The 16,071-nt window shown below is 43.8% G+C and overlaps 1 protein-coding gene across 2 annotated transcripts; it reads left to right on the top strand.

The window, feature by feature from the left end:
- Positions 1 to 5,629: 5,629 nt before the first annotated feature.
- Positions 5,630 to 11,341, top strand: MFSD6L (major facilitator superfamily domain containing 6 like). Of its 2 annotated transcripts, none has more exons than XM_063453359.1 (2): positions 5,630 to 5,747; positions 9,263 to 11,341. In XM_063453359.1, the coding sequence occupies exon 2, from the start codon at positions 9,296 to 9,298 to the stop codon at positions 11,192 to 11,194; it is 1,899 nt and encodes a 632-aa protein (XP_063309429.1). In that variant the 5' UTR covers positions 5,630 to 5,747; positions 9,263 to 9,295; the 3' UTR covers positions 11,195 to 11,341. The 2 variants fall into 2 exon arrangements, with proteins under 2 accessions (XP_063309429.1, XP_063309428.1); XM_063453358.1 differs by lacking the exon at positions 5,630 to 5,747 and adding an exon at positions 5,864 to 6,003.
- The last annotated feature ends 4,730 nt before the right edge of the window (positions 11,342 to 16,071 follow it).

Here is a 16,071-nt window from a genome sequence, read left to right as displayed (position 1 = left end):
GCATCATCTAGCAGTAAAGTCCTAATATCCCTCCTAACCGCCTCCAATCGCTCGTAAGTCTCTGTGTCAGGGGCCGTTTGGTGTTTTAGTTCAAGGGTCCTCAGCCGTCCCAGCAATGTTTCCAATCTAGAATGTTTCTGTTTCTTTCGTCTGGTAGCCAACTTGATGAGAGATCCCCTGATCACAGCCTTATGTGCTGCCCAGATCGTGCTCACATGTACGTCCGGGGTATCGTTTGCTTCAAAATATTCCAGTATTTCCTGCCGGATCTGCTCCCTCAAAGCGGGGTCTTGTAATAAGGACGCGTTTAACTTCCAGTTCCATGGAGAGGCCACGCAGAGGTTGCCCAAGGAAATGGTCAAATCTGCGTGGTCCGACCATGAAATATCACCGATTCTCGAGTCGAGTATCCTGGGCATTCCCACTACATTAGTTAAGAAGAGATCGATCCTAGAATACGTGCCATGCGGCGCTGAGTAGTACGTGTATTCTGTGTCTCCCGGGTGGTGAGCGCGCCAAACATCAACCAAACCAGTGTCCATCAAAAACCGGTTGAGCAGTCGGTCTTGGCCCCCTCTGCCGTGGGATCTCGGGGTTCCGTCCCGCGTGCTCCTGTCCACGGCCGGGCACGGAGTCGCATTGAAATCCCCTCCAACATAAATCATACCGTAGGGCAATGCCGCTATCTTCTCTTGGATAGTCTTCCAGTAGGCCGGATCTGGCTGGTTCGGGGCATATAAATTAATGAGATGAATTGTATGCGAGTGCAAGACGCCCGAGACTATGATATACCGACCCTCCGGGTCTGCTTCTTGGACCACTTTCCTAAAAGGGCAGCTGTTTCTGACAAGAATGGCCACGCCGTTGCGTTTGCGAAACGATCTAGCTTCATAGGATCCTTTGAAGACATGGTCCTTCAGACCAAACTTGGCCTGCTTAGGTAGGTGTGTTTCCTGTATAAATGCTATATCTGTGTGTAGCCTCTTTAGTTCCCTGAATAAGAGTCGACGCTTCCTAGGAGCGTTGAGGCCCTTAACGTTCAATGTAGTGATTTTAAGTGCCATCATGTATCAGGCCATCCCCGCTGCCGGGCACCTGGACCTTCCGAATCACGCGACCCCGCCGAGATCCCCCCGCACCCCCCGCCCCCCAGCTCCGCGCCTCTTGAAGAGAGAACAAGGAAAGAGAAGAAGAAAAGAAGGAAAGAAAAAGAAGAAGAACCGAGACATCCAAATCTAGTCGGATGCAGAGAAGCACTGGTCTCACTAGTAGCCAGTGTGTTGTGGGTAGCGTGTTCCCTCATCTCCCACCACGATCAACGCGATAAGGGAGCAAGGATCCCTGAGCTCCCGCTCCCTCGCGCCCCCTAGAATCTGTATAGACCTAGATAGGACCCCATCCGGTTAGAGGTCTAGGAAAATCGGCAGATCCACCACTGGGGGCCCTTGACTCGCCACCGTTCCACCCCCCGTAAGTGGGGCCTAGGAAGCTGAATCTGTCCGCCACCCGTCCAGGACCCTAGCTATGTCCGGTCGGGTCAGCCCTTGACTGCGAGCCCTGGAGATAGATCCTAAAACCATCCCCAATCCTGTAGTATCCATAGCCTAACAACATGTACAGGAATTACACCGCAAGTAATACTTAAAATTGAAAACAGAATACCCAGTTGAAATAAAAACACAAAACAGAGATATACACATAGGCCAGACAATGGGGACAGATAATATAGCGGAAGAACATTGGTGAATCGGAGGAATCAACCGCACAACGCGGTCTACAAATGAAAGAAGTACCACTGCCATGCGGGGGGGGGGAACAGGGCACTCAGCGTCGAGATCATCCCATGGGCGGTCACAACCCCCAAAGGAGAAACCCAGCAGTGCGGAGGATTGAAAAATAAAAAATAAAAATGGGGGCAAGGCGCCCACCCCCCCCCCACACGCCAGAGGCACCACTAGGGTTCATGTCAACATTATTAATATTGGCCGAGTCTAGCCCGATTACCAGAAAGCAGTAAAAGGATATGCATCAGTAATTTACAAAAACTGTAATTCGAAGGGATTTTATGACGTCCCCCAGACTCTATAATTACTCGAAATCTAGAACACCATACAACGTAAGGCAATGACAGAAACCATATACAAAAGTTAGTTCTAGTCCTCTTGATGTCTATCTACAGATTTCCTCATCCTACTCATATCAGTACCCCTGTATGTTTTTTTTTGTTTTTTTTTTTTTTTTTTTTAATTTTATGTTGAGTTTTACTGTTTTATTTTTATTATTTTTTATTTTTTCGTTTTCTTACGCTGATTAACTATTAAACATAAAGACTTTGAGCGGTTTGCAATAGTGGAGATAAACTTGTAGGTGTGAAGCCCCCCTGGTTAGTCCCTTTTTAACTTTTGTCTTCTATTTTTATTATTTTTCCCCTTTTCTTTTTTTTTTTTTTTTTTTTTTTTTTTGTGGGATTTTCAAGTCATTATATATATATGCATTTTTTTTTTTTTTTTTTTTTTTTTTTTTTTTTTTATTAACCACTACTGTTTTCATGTCCTCTATGTTTCCAGAGGCATGTACGACTATGTTGGAGGAGAAGTGTACATGAACACTGTTCTGAAGCATACATACATTGAATCCAATGGGCGGTAGAGGGGGGGAGGAAAGGAGGAGAGGGGGGGGAGGAAAGGGGGGGAGGGGGGGGAGGAAAGGGGGGGAGGGTAAGAGGGGGGGAGGAGAGAGGGGGGGAGGAGAGAGGGGGGGGAGAAGAGAGGGGGGGGAGAAGAGAGGGGGGGGAGGAAAGAGGGGGGGGAGGAAAGAGGGGGGGGAGGAAAGAGGGGGGGGGAGGCGAGTGCAAAGGGGGAGATACAGTGAATACATCACATAGGCGATTTAGCAACACATTGGCATGACGTTCACAATACTCATAGCCGGTACAGCACCAGTCTGGTGGTGCATTATATAGGGACAGTCAGGGCTGTAGCAAGTTGCAAGGTAGACTTGTGCCTACGTTCCAGCACACTAAGTCCGCTGTAGAAAATCGAGCCTTGGGAAGCACCCTGCCCCAATCCCACCCAAACCAAGTGTGGGGCTCCCGGGTGGCCAAAAACCCTCCGTTCCTTGACAGAAGTGGTGATTAAAAAACTAAGAACAAACATTCAACTGGGGGTAATAAGTAGTCGTAAGAAGGAATCCAGCAGGTTAATAGGGATAATTAAAAACAGAAGGGGTGTAAGGGAAGCACTTCGGATCCGGACCCATCCAGAGCTTCAAACGCTCTGCAAGGACCCCAGCCCCACTTCCCGCTCCCCGACCCAACTGGGAGGTGACAACCACCCCGGCCCATGTAGACCCCCCCCGAGGCCCCCACCCCAAGTGGGATGCAGAAAAGACATCCCTCCGGGGCCGGTCCCAAAAGGCTGGGGTCCACCGAGTACGGTGTGAGAAACATACAATACCCTCCGGTCGTCAGCGGTGGCCCTTGGCTCCAGCAGCACTCCAGTCGTTCGGCAGCTGAGGGAGATCATCAAAGTACAGGGATACATCAGGGAGCTCTGGGGGCGGTTGCACTCCAAGGTTCCGCAGGAAACGTTGAGGGTCGCCACCCGGTGACAAAACGTGTGCCCGGTCTCCCCGGAACACCAGCAGCTTAAAAGGGAAGCCCCAGGCATACTTCAGGCCTGCTCCTCTCAAGGCCTCCGTGATCGGCCGCCACTCCCTCCGGCGTTGCAGCGTAGATGGTGCCAGGTCCTGGTAGAGGGAGATAGCTGCCCCATCGTGCCGGATGGGCCCATCACGGCTTGCTTTCATAAGGGCCTCCTTAGTGCCAAAGTATAGGAAGCGCACGATGACGTCCCTCGGGGTGTTAGTGTCAGTCCTCTGAGCTCGCAGGGCTCTGTGCACCCGCTCGATGTGCCACTGCTCTTCAGGGAGGCCAGGGAGGAGAGGCCGGAGGAGGGAAAGCAGGATCTCCCGCAGATTTTCGTCCCTCACTTCAGGGAGCCCCCTAAGGCGGAGGTTGTTCCTCCGGGATCTGTTTGCCATGTCCTCCAGTGCCAGGTCAGTTTCGACCATATGGGCTGCCATCCGGTTCACCCTGTCGACTACATCGTTGTGGGCACGTGCGGTGGTATCCATGCGGTCCTCCAGGGCTGCAGTGCGCTCTCCCAAGGCCCCTATGTCCGCCTGAAGCACGGCCGTCGACTTGGCTATTTCGCCAGCCAGGAAAGCCCTGACTTCAGCCAGTTTGGCCAGGACTGTATCCTGCTCAATAGTCGATGCTTCAGTGTCGGCCCGAGTCGGGGTGCGCGGGGATCCTCCGTCGCCATCTTGGCTTCCCGTCCGACCATGCCGCTGCATGGCGAAGTGGTCGAGGACGGAGCCCCCGGAGTCCGCGTTTTTTTTCCCTTTTTTCGTGGGGATCTTCCTCTCCATGTTGGGGGACCCTTTGTGGGGTAATTTAAGGTCGATTTAGGTCGCTTTTGTGGGCTTAAGGGCGCAGTGGGTGCGGAGCTCTAATGAAGCACGTCTAGGCTCATCGACGGTTCGGCCACGCCCCCCAATAGGGCTGGTTTTAGGAGGGGCTTACGCCAATTTATTTCAAAGGAGCCACAAAACACACTCTTGGGCTAAAGCCCCTGTTTTTTTTTTTTTGCCATTTAGCTACGACCCTGCCTAAAGGGGAAGAAATGGAAGGAGTGGGATGGTTTTGGATGCTCTCCCCAATGTCTATTGTTGGCAGAGCAGGAGAGTGTCTGTTTGCATTACTACAAGCTGTAAATACTGGGATATGATGTTACATCCTGGCACCCAAAGTACACTAAATTATCTGCGCTTTGGGGTAAAGCATAGCTGGCACCCAGGATGCCTATGTCAGGGAGTTGCTCCATCATGGCTCCTACACCCTCAATGCACACCGACCAGGGCAGAGCCCCACCAAAAGAATATTTTTCTACTGTCACAACAATGAGCTTATTGTCAATTGTTACAGTATGAAAAAAATAATGGGGATACTTACCAAACACGTTGTAGAGAGCTGACGGGAAAAATTTAAACTTTAGGTCGAAACACCAATGTTGTTGAGTCTATTTTAGCAACAAATCTGCAACACAATTAATACTTGTCAATTAAAAGCTAATAAACATAATTTATACCATGCTGCAAAACTCCTTTAATTCAGCTTTTTTTTTTTTCAGCTTGACTGCGGAGGCCTGAAAAAACTTTTCAAAATCAAGCCAAAATTCCTAAGTAATAATAATAATAAAAAAAATTCTACATTTTACTTGAATTTTAATTTGTTACAATTCAGTTTTTAGTGAAAAAAGCCGAAAATGAATTCAATATTTCAAGAGATTGACTATATTGACCTAAAACTTCAAAAAAAAACACTCTCTACTGTCAAACTACTAACCTGTACTTTTTAAAGTGACCCACACCTTATTAGCGACCTGCATGCTGCGCCCAGTGTAACGCACAAATCCCCAAGCAGCAGCAGTTAGCTTTATCGCCGGTAGGTGTCAGCAGATCACCCAGTCCTCCAGCGAGAGTACAGTCTATTTCAAAGCGCTACTCGGTGGTAGGTCACGAGCAGAAGCTACCTGTTTCCTAGCAACCGCGCGAGCCGGTGGGCCTGGGATTGGCTTTAGGGTCTCGCCTTGCAGGGGGCGGGGCCTGGTCTGTAGGCTGGCAGCGCCCTGGAGGCCTGGTGACGTGTCTCCGCGAGCTGCAGGCGGAGGCGGGGCACGAGACAGGTGAAGTGGGCGGGGCTAGTGCAGACAGGGGTATTAGCTGGTCAGTAGGTAAAGGAGTTAGACAGGTAGAGGATGAGGCGGCAGGGGGCGGGGCCGGCAGCAGGCGAGAGGGCGGGGCCGGTAGCAGGTGCAGCAGGATTGTGTCAGGATGTGGAGGGTCTGACACACTCGGACACAGAGACCCCTCACTCTCTCCCTATAGGGAGCAGCAGGGTCACCCCCTGCACAGCGCCACCAACAGACAGCTTCAATACAGGTATCCTCACTCACACTCACTAATACTGCCCTATCCTCACTCTCACTAATACTGCCCTATCCTCACTCACACTCACTAATACTGCCCTATCCTCACACTCACTAATACTGCCCTATCCTCACTCTCACTAATACTGCCCTATCCTCACTCACACTCACTAATACTGCCCTATCCTCACACTCACTAATACTGCCCTATCCTCACTCTCACTAATACTGCCCTATCCTCACTCACACTCACTAATACTGCCCTATCCTCACTCTCACTAATACTGCCCTATCCACACTCACCTGTACTGTCCTCACTCACATTCACTTATACTCTACTGTCCCCACTTACACTCACCTGTACTATCCTTACTCATATTCACTTATACTACCATATCCTCACTCATACTCCCTTATTCTGCTCTATCGTCACTCACATTCACTTATACTCTACTGTCCCCACTCACACTCACCTGTACTATCCTTACTCATATTCACTTATACTGCCATATCCTCACTCATACTCACTAATACTGCCCTATCCTCACTCACTAATACTGCCCTATCCACACTAGCTAATACTGCCCTATCCACACTCACCTGTACTGTCCTCACTCACATTCACTTATACTCTACTGTCCCCACTTACACTCACCTGTACTATCCTTACTCATATTCACTTATACTACCATATCCTCACTCATACTCCCTTATTCTGCTCTATCGTCACTCACATTCACTTATACTCTACTGTCCCCACTCACACTCACCTGTACTATCCTTACTCATACTGTCCCCCCCCCCCGCCCACACACCTTTTTATATTGGATGTTATGAAAAGTGATAATATCTGGGATGTCACCCGAGGAAGCCATGTGATTAAAAGATAAAATAATTTCTTTTGGTATTTTGTACCAGCTAGTACTTTAGGGTCAGGGTGTGGGACTGATATTGGCTAGGTGGTAGTACCTGACTGACCTGTTCTGACCAGTGCTTTAACTATCCTACCTTACTAAAATACCATGAAAAGAATTGAAGTACACCCATTCTGTTTGTAAGACACATTTTGAAAAGTAATTATCCCTACAAAAAAAGATCTAAATTTACATTTTACAAAGTATCCATTTCCATTCTTTTTCTTTATTTACTATATGTACTATGAAGTTGCTGTTTCAGCTGTGCTTTTTCGAGATTGTTCTAAAGAATAGATGCATTTATTTATTTATTTTAAAACAACAATGTGGAAAGTTGACGAGGAAATTGCAATTTTCGCAAACTGATCACATTGTAAAGCTACTCAGACAGACTTTGCTATTTTGGCCAAAGAAGTGCAAGTTTCTTGTCCAGTTTTCCAGAATTTATAGTTTATATCACCCTCCGAATTTCAAAGCAAAGATTTCTTTTCCTTTATAATACCATACAAAGCACACACTTTCTATTTTTATAGAGATTTTGTATGGTAAAAGACGACTGGTTTTGGGAACTAGATCAGCAGGTGTAGCTACACACCTTATCACACCAGGAACTGGAACTATGTTAAGGACTATTGCTAGAGGCCAATATTTACTTTGCCAACTCTCTGCATATTTGCTGTCTAAATGAGTTTTGTTTCTTTTCTTGTTAACCCGCCCTATTCAATTTAGGTAGCTTAAGCTATAAAAAAAAAAAAAAAACAACACTTTGGTTTTCAGTGTTGTAATGCAACAACCTCTTTTGACCCAAAACATTTTTTTCAGTGAAATGTCTCCATAGGATAAATACAATAAAATGAATCTATCTTCAAGTTCTCTGTATAATGCTGGTGAGATAACTCGGTGGGCTTATAAATCTGTTCAAATCCCGGTAGGGTCAACTCAGCCCTTCATCCTTTCGAGGTAGATAAAATGAGTACCATTCAGTTGGGTAATAGTAACATCCCATTCAATTCGGTAATAGCCCTTCATCCTTTCGAGGTAGATAAAATGATTACCATTCAGTTGGGTAATAGTAACATCCCATTCAATTCGGTAATAGCCATTCATCCTATTGGAAGCGGACATTTTGATTTTTGTAAGCCTAAATATCTTCTACATTGCCAGGTGTCCTAGTCAGGTTTTTATTAACATGTCTATATTACACGTACATCGTTATTCACGAACGTGGGATTTGATTTGTGAATTAAAAATAAATTTTACATCTTGGGGAAACCTATATTTTCAGTTCAGAGTCCGCTTTATATTCAAGCTTGGCTATTCTGGATAAAAAAAATAAATAAAATATCAAAAGCAGTACCTCCAAAATGATTCTCTGGGAATGCAGTGCTCATGCATGCTTGGGCCCCTCATAAATAGTGGCATTTAGGGCATTTCTTTCAAAGTGACTTGGAGAGAGGTAGCAGTGTGGCGAGACTATATATTTATACGAGGAATTGATGGTGGATGTTATAAGTTACTTATCCCGATTCCCAATAGTTATCTCGATAGAAGAAGGAAGTTCCTGCCTCATTTTGCTGCCCTGTGTGACGGAGTGGCCAGTATGGTCTCCCATTTGTGTTTTTTGAGAGAGTGGGAGGTTTGTCAGAGTAATGAGCAACTCTGTATCTCCCTGTTATATATGACTATTACATTCTCTAGTGTTCAAATGGTATTCAATTGGAATGATAAAAACTAATGAGGCTTTACTTAAATATTCTGTTAGATATAAAATGTGTTAATTGATTGGAATATCTTGGCTCCAAATTAGTCTAGAATTAAATATTTATTTAAAGTGAAACTGGGCACACCCTGGACACCAGAACAATCTAAGTACATTTAACACATTTTGGCTTTATATTCAAACTGTTTCCTCCTTCAGATATTTAGAAAACCAAAACCTGTTTCTGCAGCAAAGTCCCACACTCTTAGCCATACCTTTTCAAAAACCATCTTCTCGTACTCCGTTGCCTTGTATTAGATTAGCCAGTGAGAGATCAGTGCAAGCTCTTATCCGTGTCAGTAAGACCAGTGTCCTCTTATTATCTGCCCCTTAGGACTGCTTTGAAATACAATTTAGACCGTAGGAGGACAGTGACTGGCTATGGCTATGGGTATGTTGTAGGAAGCTGCACATATATTTTTTTTATTTATTTTTTAATGTATTTCTGCATAGCTAGAGATTTGAATGAGAAGGAAATACAGCATGACTATAAGCCCGAAACCTATCAAATGCACTTAACCTGTGATGGTGCTGAAGTGTCCCTTTAAGGCTTATTCCATAATTTAACTGTAAACTGACTTGTATTCTTCTGTTGATAGGTTTCCTGAAGATAGCTGTTACAAGTTGAAGACATGAGCTCACCTAAGCAATGGGACATCAGCCGGGCCCTGGCAACAGCTGGCTTCTTCCACTTCTTCCACAACATTGGGAACTTTTGTGTGATGCCTTTTTTAACCATCTTCTTCCGGCAGCTTGGCCTGAGTGCCCCTCTTGTGGGTATTTTAATAGGAATGAAACATCTTGTTTATGTTCTCTGGGCACCTCTGAGCTCTTACTTGGCTAAAACCAACAGCAAACGGCGCATCCTGATCATGATGTCTCTGATTCTCTCAGCAGGAGCTGGCTTAATTCTCACCTTTTACCCTCCCCTGGATAAAGACATAATTTCAAGGCATTGCAATGGTAGCAATCCCTGGAAAGATCAATTAATCACACCCGGTGCTGTGAATTTAGGTGGATTACAACCTCAGAATAGCAGTTTCAGTCATATAGTACTTGAAAGTCCAATAACCACTCCAATAGTGTCTACCTCAATTACAGTCACTGTTAAAGAGGTTTTCAATACCAGCTCTCGTGTGGAAATGTCAAGTTCTGTTAATTCCACAATGGATCTAGAACCCACCGTACATCATTCTAGTCCATCCATCAATTTAAAAACCTCCACTCCAGGGTTATCTGATCAATCACTATCTTCACATGTGCCTGAAGAGAAATTAAAAAAGGCAAATTATGGAAACAGTAGTCTGACTACTATCCAACAAAATACATCTGCCACCGAAGTTGTACATGATGGCAGGATCGACATTCCCAAGGTTGAAAATCAAGTAAATTCCTCTAGTCACAGGTCTGACAAACCCACTAGTAAGAAAAAAGTTAGAGATGTCAATTTGGAACTTTCTTACCCAAGCTATTTCTTTAATGGTGAACACAAGAACTTTCTCATTTCTTTGGGAGCTATAATAATTTGGGAGCTCATGGCCTCTCCACTAGAATGGACAGTTGATGACAGTCTGTATGAATATCTTGACTTTGTAGATGCTACTGACCGGCATGGAAAACTTTGGATATTTAGCTACTTGGGAGCATGCTTGGGTTCCAGTTTAATTACCTTGCTGGTAGACAACCTTGATTGTTACTTCATTGCCAGCATCCCTCGAGTCTACCTGCATTTCTACGGCTACTCCGTCTTCATAATTTTAACTTTAATGTTGAGTCCCTTATTCCCTATTCACGTTTCCAAAAAAAGTGAACATGCCAACAAAACTTTGAAAGCCTTAGGTCTGATTGGAAATGATGGACGAGTCATCCTGCTGTCAGTTACCGTTTTCTTGACCGGGGCATTGGCGTCTACGGCTCAGAACTTCCTTTTCTGGAGGATGCAGGATGTAGGCAGCACAGAGTTGTACATGGGACTTTCCATCACCATTGCCCTTCTGTCGGAAATTTTACTGTACATATTCAGAACAAAGCTTATGAAGGCAATCTCATTTAAATGGATGGTCGTCCTGGGCCTAGGTTGTTTGGCCATGCAGTTGTTGGCTTACTCCTTTATATGGACTTCCTGGGCTGTGTTGCCCATCCAGGTTCTGAGTGCCTTCAGCAATGGGGCGCTGTGGTGGACTGTACTGTCACAAGTTGATGATGTAGCCACCCCTGGGACAGAAAGATCTCTCCAGCTGGTCCTACACTGCCTCTTCCATGGCTGCGGCGCCAGTGTAGGAAGTTTTGCCAGTGGTTTCATAATTAGCAGTTTTAGCCTCCCCATTCTCTTCCAAGCATGTGCCGTAACCTTGGTTCTCTGGATTATGCTGTTCCTATTAGTCCAGCCCAAGCTCCCCCATGTAAAGAAAATCAACTATTCAAGACTTCTTGCTGCAGATCAGAGTGATATGAGTGATTCAGAGGAGGATCACGACAGAGACTGGTTAGTAGAAGCAATGAAAGAGGAAACTAAAATAACAAAATGGTAATTTAATACCAAGAGCTTTGGGAGGACAGAGACAAAACAAACTCATTCCAAGAGTGACCTTTTCATTCTGCTATGCTGGAACACCTTGTAATTTGTATATTACTTTACTGTATGCCAATGGATAAAAGGGTATTTTATACAAACTTCAGATTGTATTGAGTGGTATTAACTACATTTATTTATATAAATATTTTTATTTAAAAGAGATCATCCACAAATGTGTACTAATTGAACATTAAGTTTTCCCAGCTGCATTATTACTTAGATGGACACTCCAAACACCTACAGCAGTTTAGCTGAAGTGCTTTGTGTGAAGAGCGTGTCCTCTTGGGGAATTTGGGATTAGACAACCACAGAAAGTCTGGGCAAGAGGGGACTTGCAAAGGCTGCAGACTAGAGATCTGCAGCTTTTGCAAACAGGTTTAGATTTACCCCAATGAAAAAAATGCATAACCTTGTTTTCATTAGGAGTATATCCACTAAATAGTGTTTTGTTTTTATTTATTTGGCTGTGGAGTGTCCCTTTAAGTCTTAACAGCATGTTGCAAATTTAACGGATTTCAAGGGAAACCTTTAGTTCCAGGAAAACAAACTTGTTTTCCTGGCACTATAGCTTCCCTCTCTGTCAAGGCCCCCTCCAGCGGCGCTCCTTCAGTCACTTACCTGGTCCAGTGGCAACATCCGCCGGCGGGGGAGAGCTAATGCGCATGGGCGACAATTCGGATCTCCCCATAGGAAGGCATTATTCAACGCTGGAGGTCCTCATGCATAGCATGAGGATGTCCTGCGTTGTTTAGACAACTAAAAGTCGTCTAAGAAGCCGGAAGTCCCTCTAGTGGCCGTCTACCAGACAGCCACTAGAGGAGGAGTTAAGCCTAGCAGGTAATTATTGCAGTTTATAAAACTGTGTGTGTGAGCCTTGCAAGCATGTATGAACGAAGATATCCAATGTATGGTGACTGCTGAACTACACACCTATAAACCCTTAGTGGTCCTATTGAGAGGACCAGGATAGGCTGATAAAAAAAAATATATCCACTTCCTGGTTGCCACCGATTTGTCACAAACAAAGCCAGTTCAAGCTTGTTAGTTTATTTATTTTTACATTTTCTTTTTTTTTCTTTCTTTCTTTCATAAGTTTTTTTTTGAATGCATTGTCAATTATCTCAAAAAAAAATACAAAAATGCCATCACTAATCCTGTGCACTTTGCACATCATATTATTTATTTATAAAGTGACAACAAATATGCAGCGCTGTACAATGGGTGGACTAACAGACAAGTGTTGGCAACAAGATGAGTTGCTTATGAATATCACATGATCGTCACTGAGTGCAACGGATCAAGTTCAGTTTGGCAGCATTATTTTACTAGGGTCCAACCCACCTGGAATGGGAAGATTCCAGGTGAGTATCTGGTGGGGTCAGGGAAAATAGAAAATATAATGGTATTTGCAAGGGGCCGTTTCTGTTAAAGGGTTAACAAGTATACAGTGTTGAGGTCTTGAGAAATACCTGATGTTCTGTGTCAAAAGCAATTGTGGGGAATGGTGAATGGTTCTATAAGGGGAACAATCACCAAGGAAACTAATGATATTTTCCTGCAGCCCTCTCCACTGTTAGAACTTTGTCCCAGAATTGGTCTTTATACAGAGCCTTCTCTGTGTCTAACTCTATTACTGAAGAGTTCTCTGGACTGTAGCAGCAGATTTGACATCTGTAATTTACCAATTTAGAGCGAGCTAATGAGAAATTCTTGTAATGCTTTTCTGGAAGCTCTGATTTTTTTCCCCAGAAACAAAGATTTGCATAACAGCTGCTCTCATCTGCAGAACGTATCTCGGTCCCTGCTTAATTATCCTAATTGGCACTAATTACGTTCGGGCTCAGATTTCGGCTGCAGGAAGCGTAAGACTTTCATTGTTAAATGGGCATGAATTGCATAGGTTGTGAAGAGATAAAATATTTAAAGTGATTTCGTACAGTGTAAAACACATGAACAAGAGTCAGAAATACTGATTGAGTCTAATTATAATCAACGGATGGATCATGGACCTAATTGGAAATGGGAAATGGCCATTTTACACTGTTTAGACTGTGAATGAGGTAGCATGGATAAGTAAAGCATAGCTGGCCCTGGCTGATTGGCAGAGATCCGGAATCTTGATGATCTCGACCAACCAGTGCTTTCCCATAGGAAAGCATTGGTAGGATAGTGCGCATGCACAGCACAACATTATGCTGCTCCAATCAGATGGCCTCTATGAGATAAGTTTGATTGCATTACCGGCAGAAAACAGTTAATACATTTTTAAATTGAGACTGTGTTGAATAAAACAATACTGACCAAAGTTCAGAAGATGTCATCAAACTAAAACGCAGGATTTTGATCAAGTCCCATAGCAGATATCCTAGTGAATGGACAATTAAATTGTAAAACAAGCCAAACTGTTTTTAGTCTAAATTTGCCGTTAACTGTTACTTTTTTACTAGAGTTCACTGTGCGGAGAATAAACTCAATATCTGGAACAGAAAAAATTCCTGTAGCAATAGTGTAATCTGTATATTTGATGGTAGTTTGTAAAACGCTACCTTGAGAGTGAGTTATACATTTTCTAGATATAGACACCTTTTTACGTGTCTGCCTTTAACCCCTTAAGGACACATGACGTGTGACATGTCATGATTCCCTTTTATACCAGAAGTTTGGTCCTTAAGGGGTTAAAGCAATTTGGTTTAGCTGAGGATTTGCTGTAATCTGTACGGGAAAGAAAAAAGCAAAGTAGAAAAAATGTGAGGGGAGGGGGGAAATCCTAAGTGAAAAGGAAATGGAAATTTGTCAAATCTAAAAAGTGAAAAGAAAATGAATCTGTCACCAAACCGGTTCAGCTAGTCTATATATACGCAATTGTATTCCACTGTTACGTTTTGCCTTATCGGTGATCTGATCTGGTAATTTTAAAAGGATACTCCAGGCTGTAGGTGTCTCCATTTTTTACAAATATTATATTGATATAAAAAAAAAAAAAAATCCTACATGAATAAAACAAGTTAGTTTGGTGGGAGCATTTGCCAGTGGTTCTTTCTGAGTCCACCATTGACATATCCGACAGGGTAGCCCAAAATTGAGATTGAGACAATCACTTCAGCCATTTTTGTGCCCCACCAGTAAAGTGTTTCTCTAGGCAGAGTGCAAAAAGTCCACCACTGGACTATCCTTTTTTTTTATTGAGGGTGACACTAGTGCAAAAAAGGCGAAACAGTGTGTAGACCACTCCCAAGCTGATATGGAAGGGAAACCCCAAGTAAAAGATTGGGTTTCCAACTCCCAGGTACTTAGTTACCCATGCAACTAGTGATAAAATATACTGGACTTGGCTAATTGGTTGTTCTGTTTGGTGATGGCCTCCATACCTCGGTGCTTCTCATTTTTCTGCTTGCTAGCATCGGCCTGTTTTACCATAGTCTGTTAAACTCCCATCAATACTTGTGATTAGTGATGCCCCGAACAGTTCGCCGGGAACCGTTCGCCGGCGATCATAGCGTGTTCGTGGTCCGCCCCTATTCGTCATCATTGAGTAAACTTTGACCCTGTACCTCAGTCATCAGACACATTCCAGCCAATCAGCAGCAGACCCTCCCTCCCACATCCATGACGAATAGGGGACGGACCGAACATTGCGCGTGTTCGCGACCGCTATGTTCGCCGGCGAACTGTTCGGGACATCACTACTTGTGATGTCTTTGTATCCAACTCACCAAGTACTATACAGAAAGGAAGAACGTTTACCCAAGGAGAACTGAGATATTGAATATAATTTTTAATTTCTTAAAGAATACAAGAAGTAACATCCTAAGTTTCTGTCTTATGTAAAAATCCATTGACGTAGCTCAGTGGTTAATACCCTTGAAGACATGTTTCAAATACCTATTTTAACCTCTGGGTACCAGAGTCCAATGCATTACTGATTAAATAACTTGATTTTATTAACTGTTATACAAACAGTGTATAATATGTGGATGATCGTCGAATGTATGTGTATATTTATTGTAGATTGGACAAGCTTTCAAAAGTTTCCCCTATCCTCCTCAGGTATGAAGCAATACTGATCAGTATGATAGTTTAACAACTCAAACAACTGATTTTAGAGAAGGGGAGTGAGTGGGGTGTCATAAATAGCAGAAGATGTGCCTTGAAGTGAAAGGTGCAGGTTGGCTGAGAATAGCCAGAAAAGGTAAACAAAGGAGAGTCAATAAGCTGGTTAAAAAGAAAAAAAAAAACAGCAGAGCAGGGCATGCAACTATATAGCTTCATATATGTATGTATATACATTGATCCAATAAAAGTGAAGCGAGAATATTGAAAAATAACTGACATTAAGATGTGTTTCTAAAAAGTTTTGGTAGTGTGTAAGAAGTCTACATTAAGTCCTTCATTTCTGGTGTTGAAATTTATTATTATACCATTTATATAGCGCCATCAAATTCCGCAGCGCTTTACAACGGGTGCACGAACAGACACGTAGTTGTAACCAGACAAGTTGCAATCATTTTCATCTCAAATATCTTTCGTTCAAGAGTCTTTGAAATTCCCTTTAAGAATGTTAATCCTGAGGTTTTGTCCAATGTAGCAACCTTTGTCACACACTGTCTACTGTATCATGTACACCACATTTGCAGATGTGCACGAATATGGTCCCTTAAGGTTGTATGATTTGGTATAGTGTCTGGCTGTGTTATTGCCACATATATGTTGACACAGTTTGCAGAGTGATTTGTTGCATCGTACAGGGCCATTCTGTGTGAGCTAAGGGGTCATCATTGAAAACATTGAAGCCAGGTTTAACCATCACAGCTTTAAATGCACTGGCACCTCTGC

This window comes from Pelobates fuscus, chromosome 5, assembly GCF_036172605.1.
Source record: "Pelobates fuscus isolate aPelFus1 chromosome 5, aPelFus1.pri, whole genome shotgun sequence".
Lineage (NCBI taxonomy): Eukaryota > Metazoa > Chordata > Amphibia > Anura > Pelobatidae > Pelobates > Pelobates fuscus.
Note: the sequence above shows the minus strand (reverse complement) of the source record. Positions and strands in the feature narration are given on the sequence as shown.

Coding starts and splice junctions, on each gene's coding strand:
- MFSD6L (XM_063453359.1), top strand. CDS start 9,296: ATGAGCTCACCTAAGCAATGGGACATCAGCCGGGCCCTGGCAACAGCT.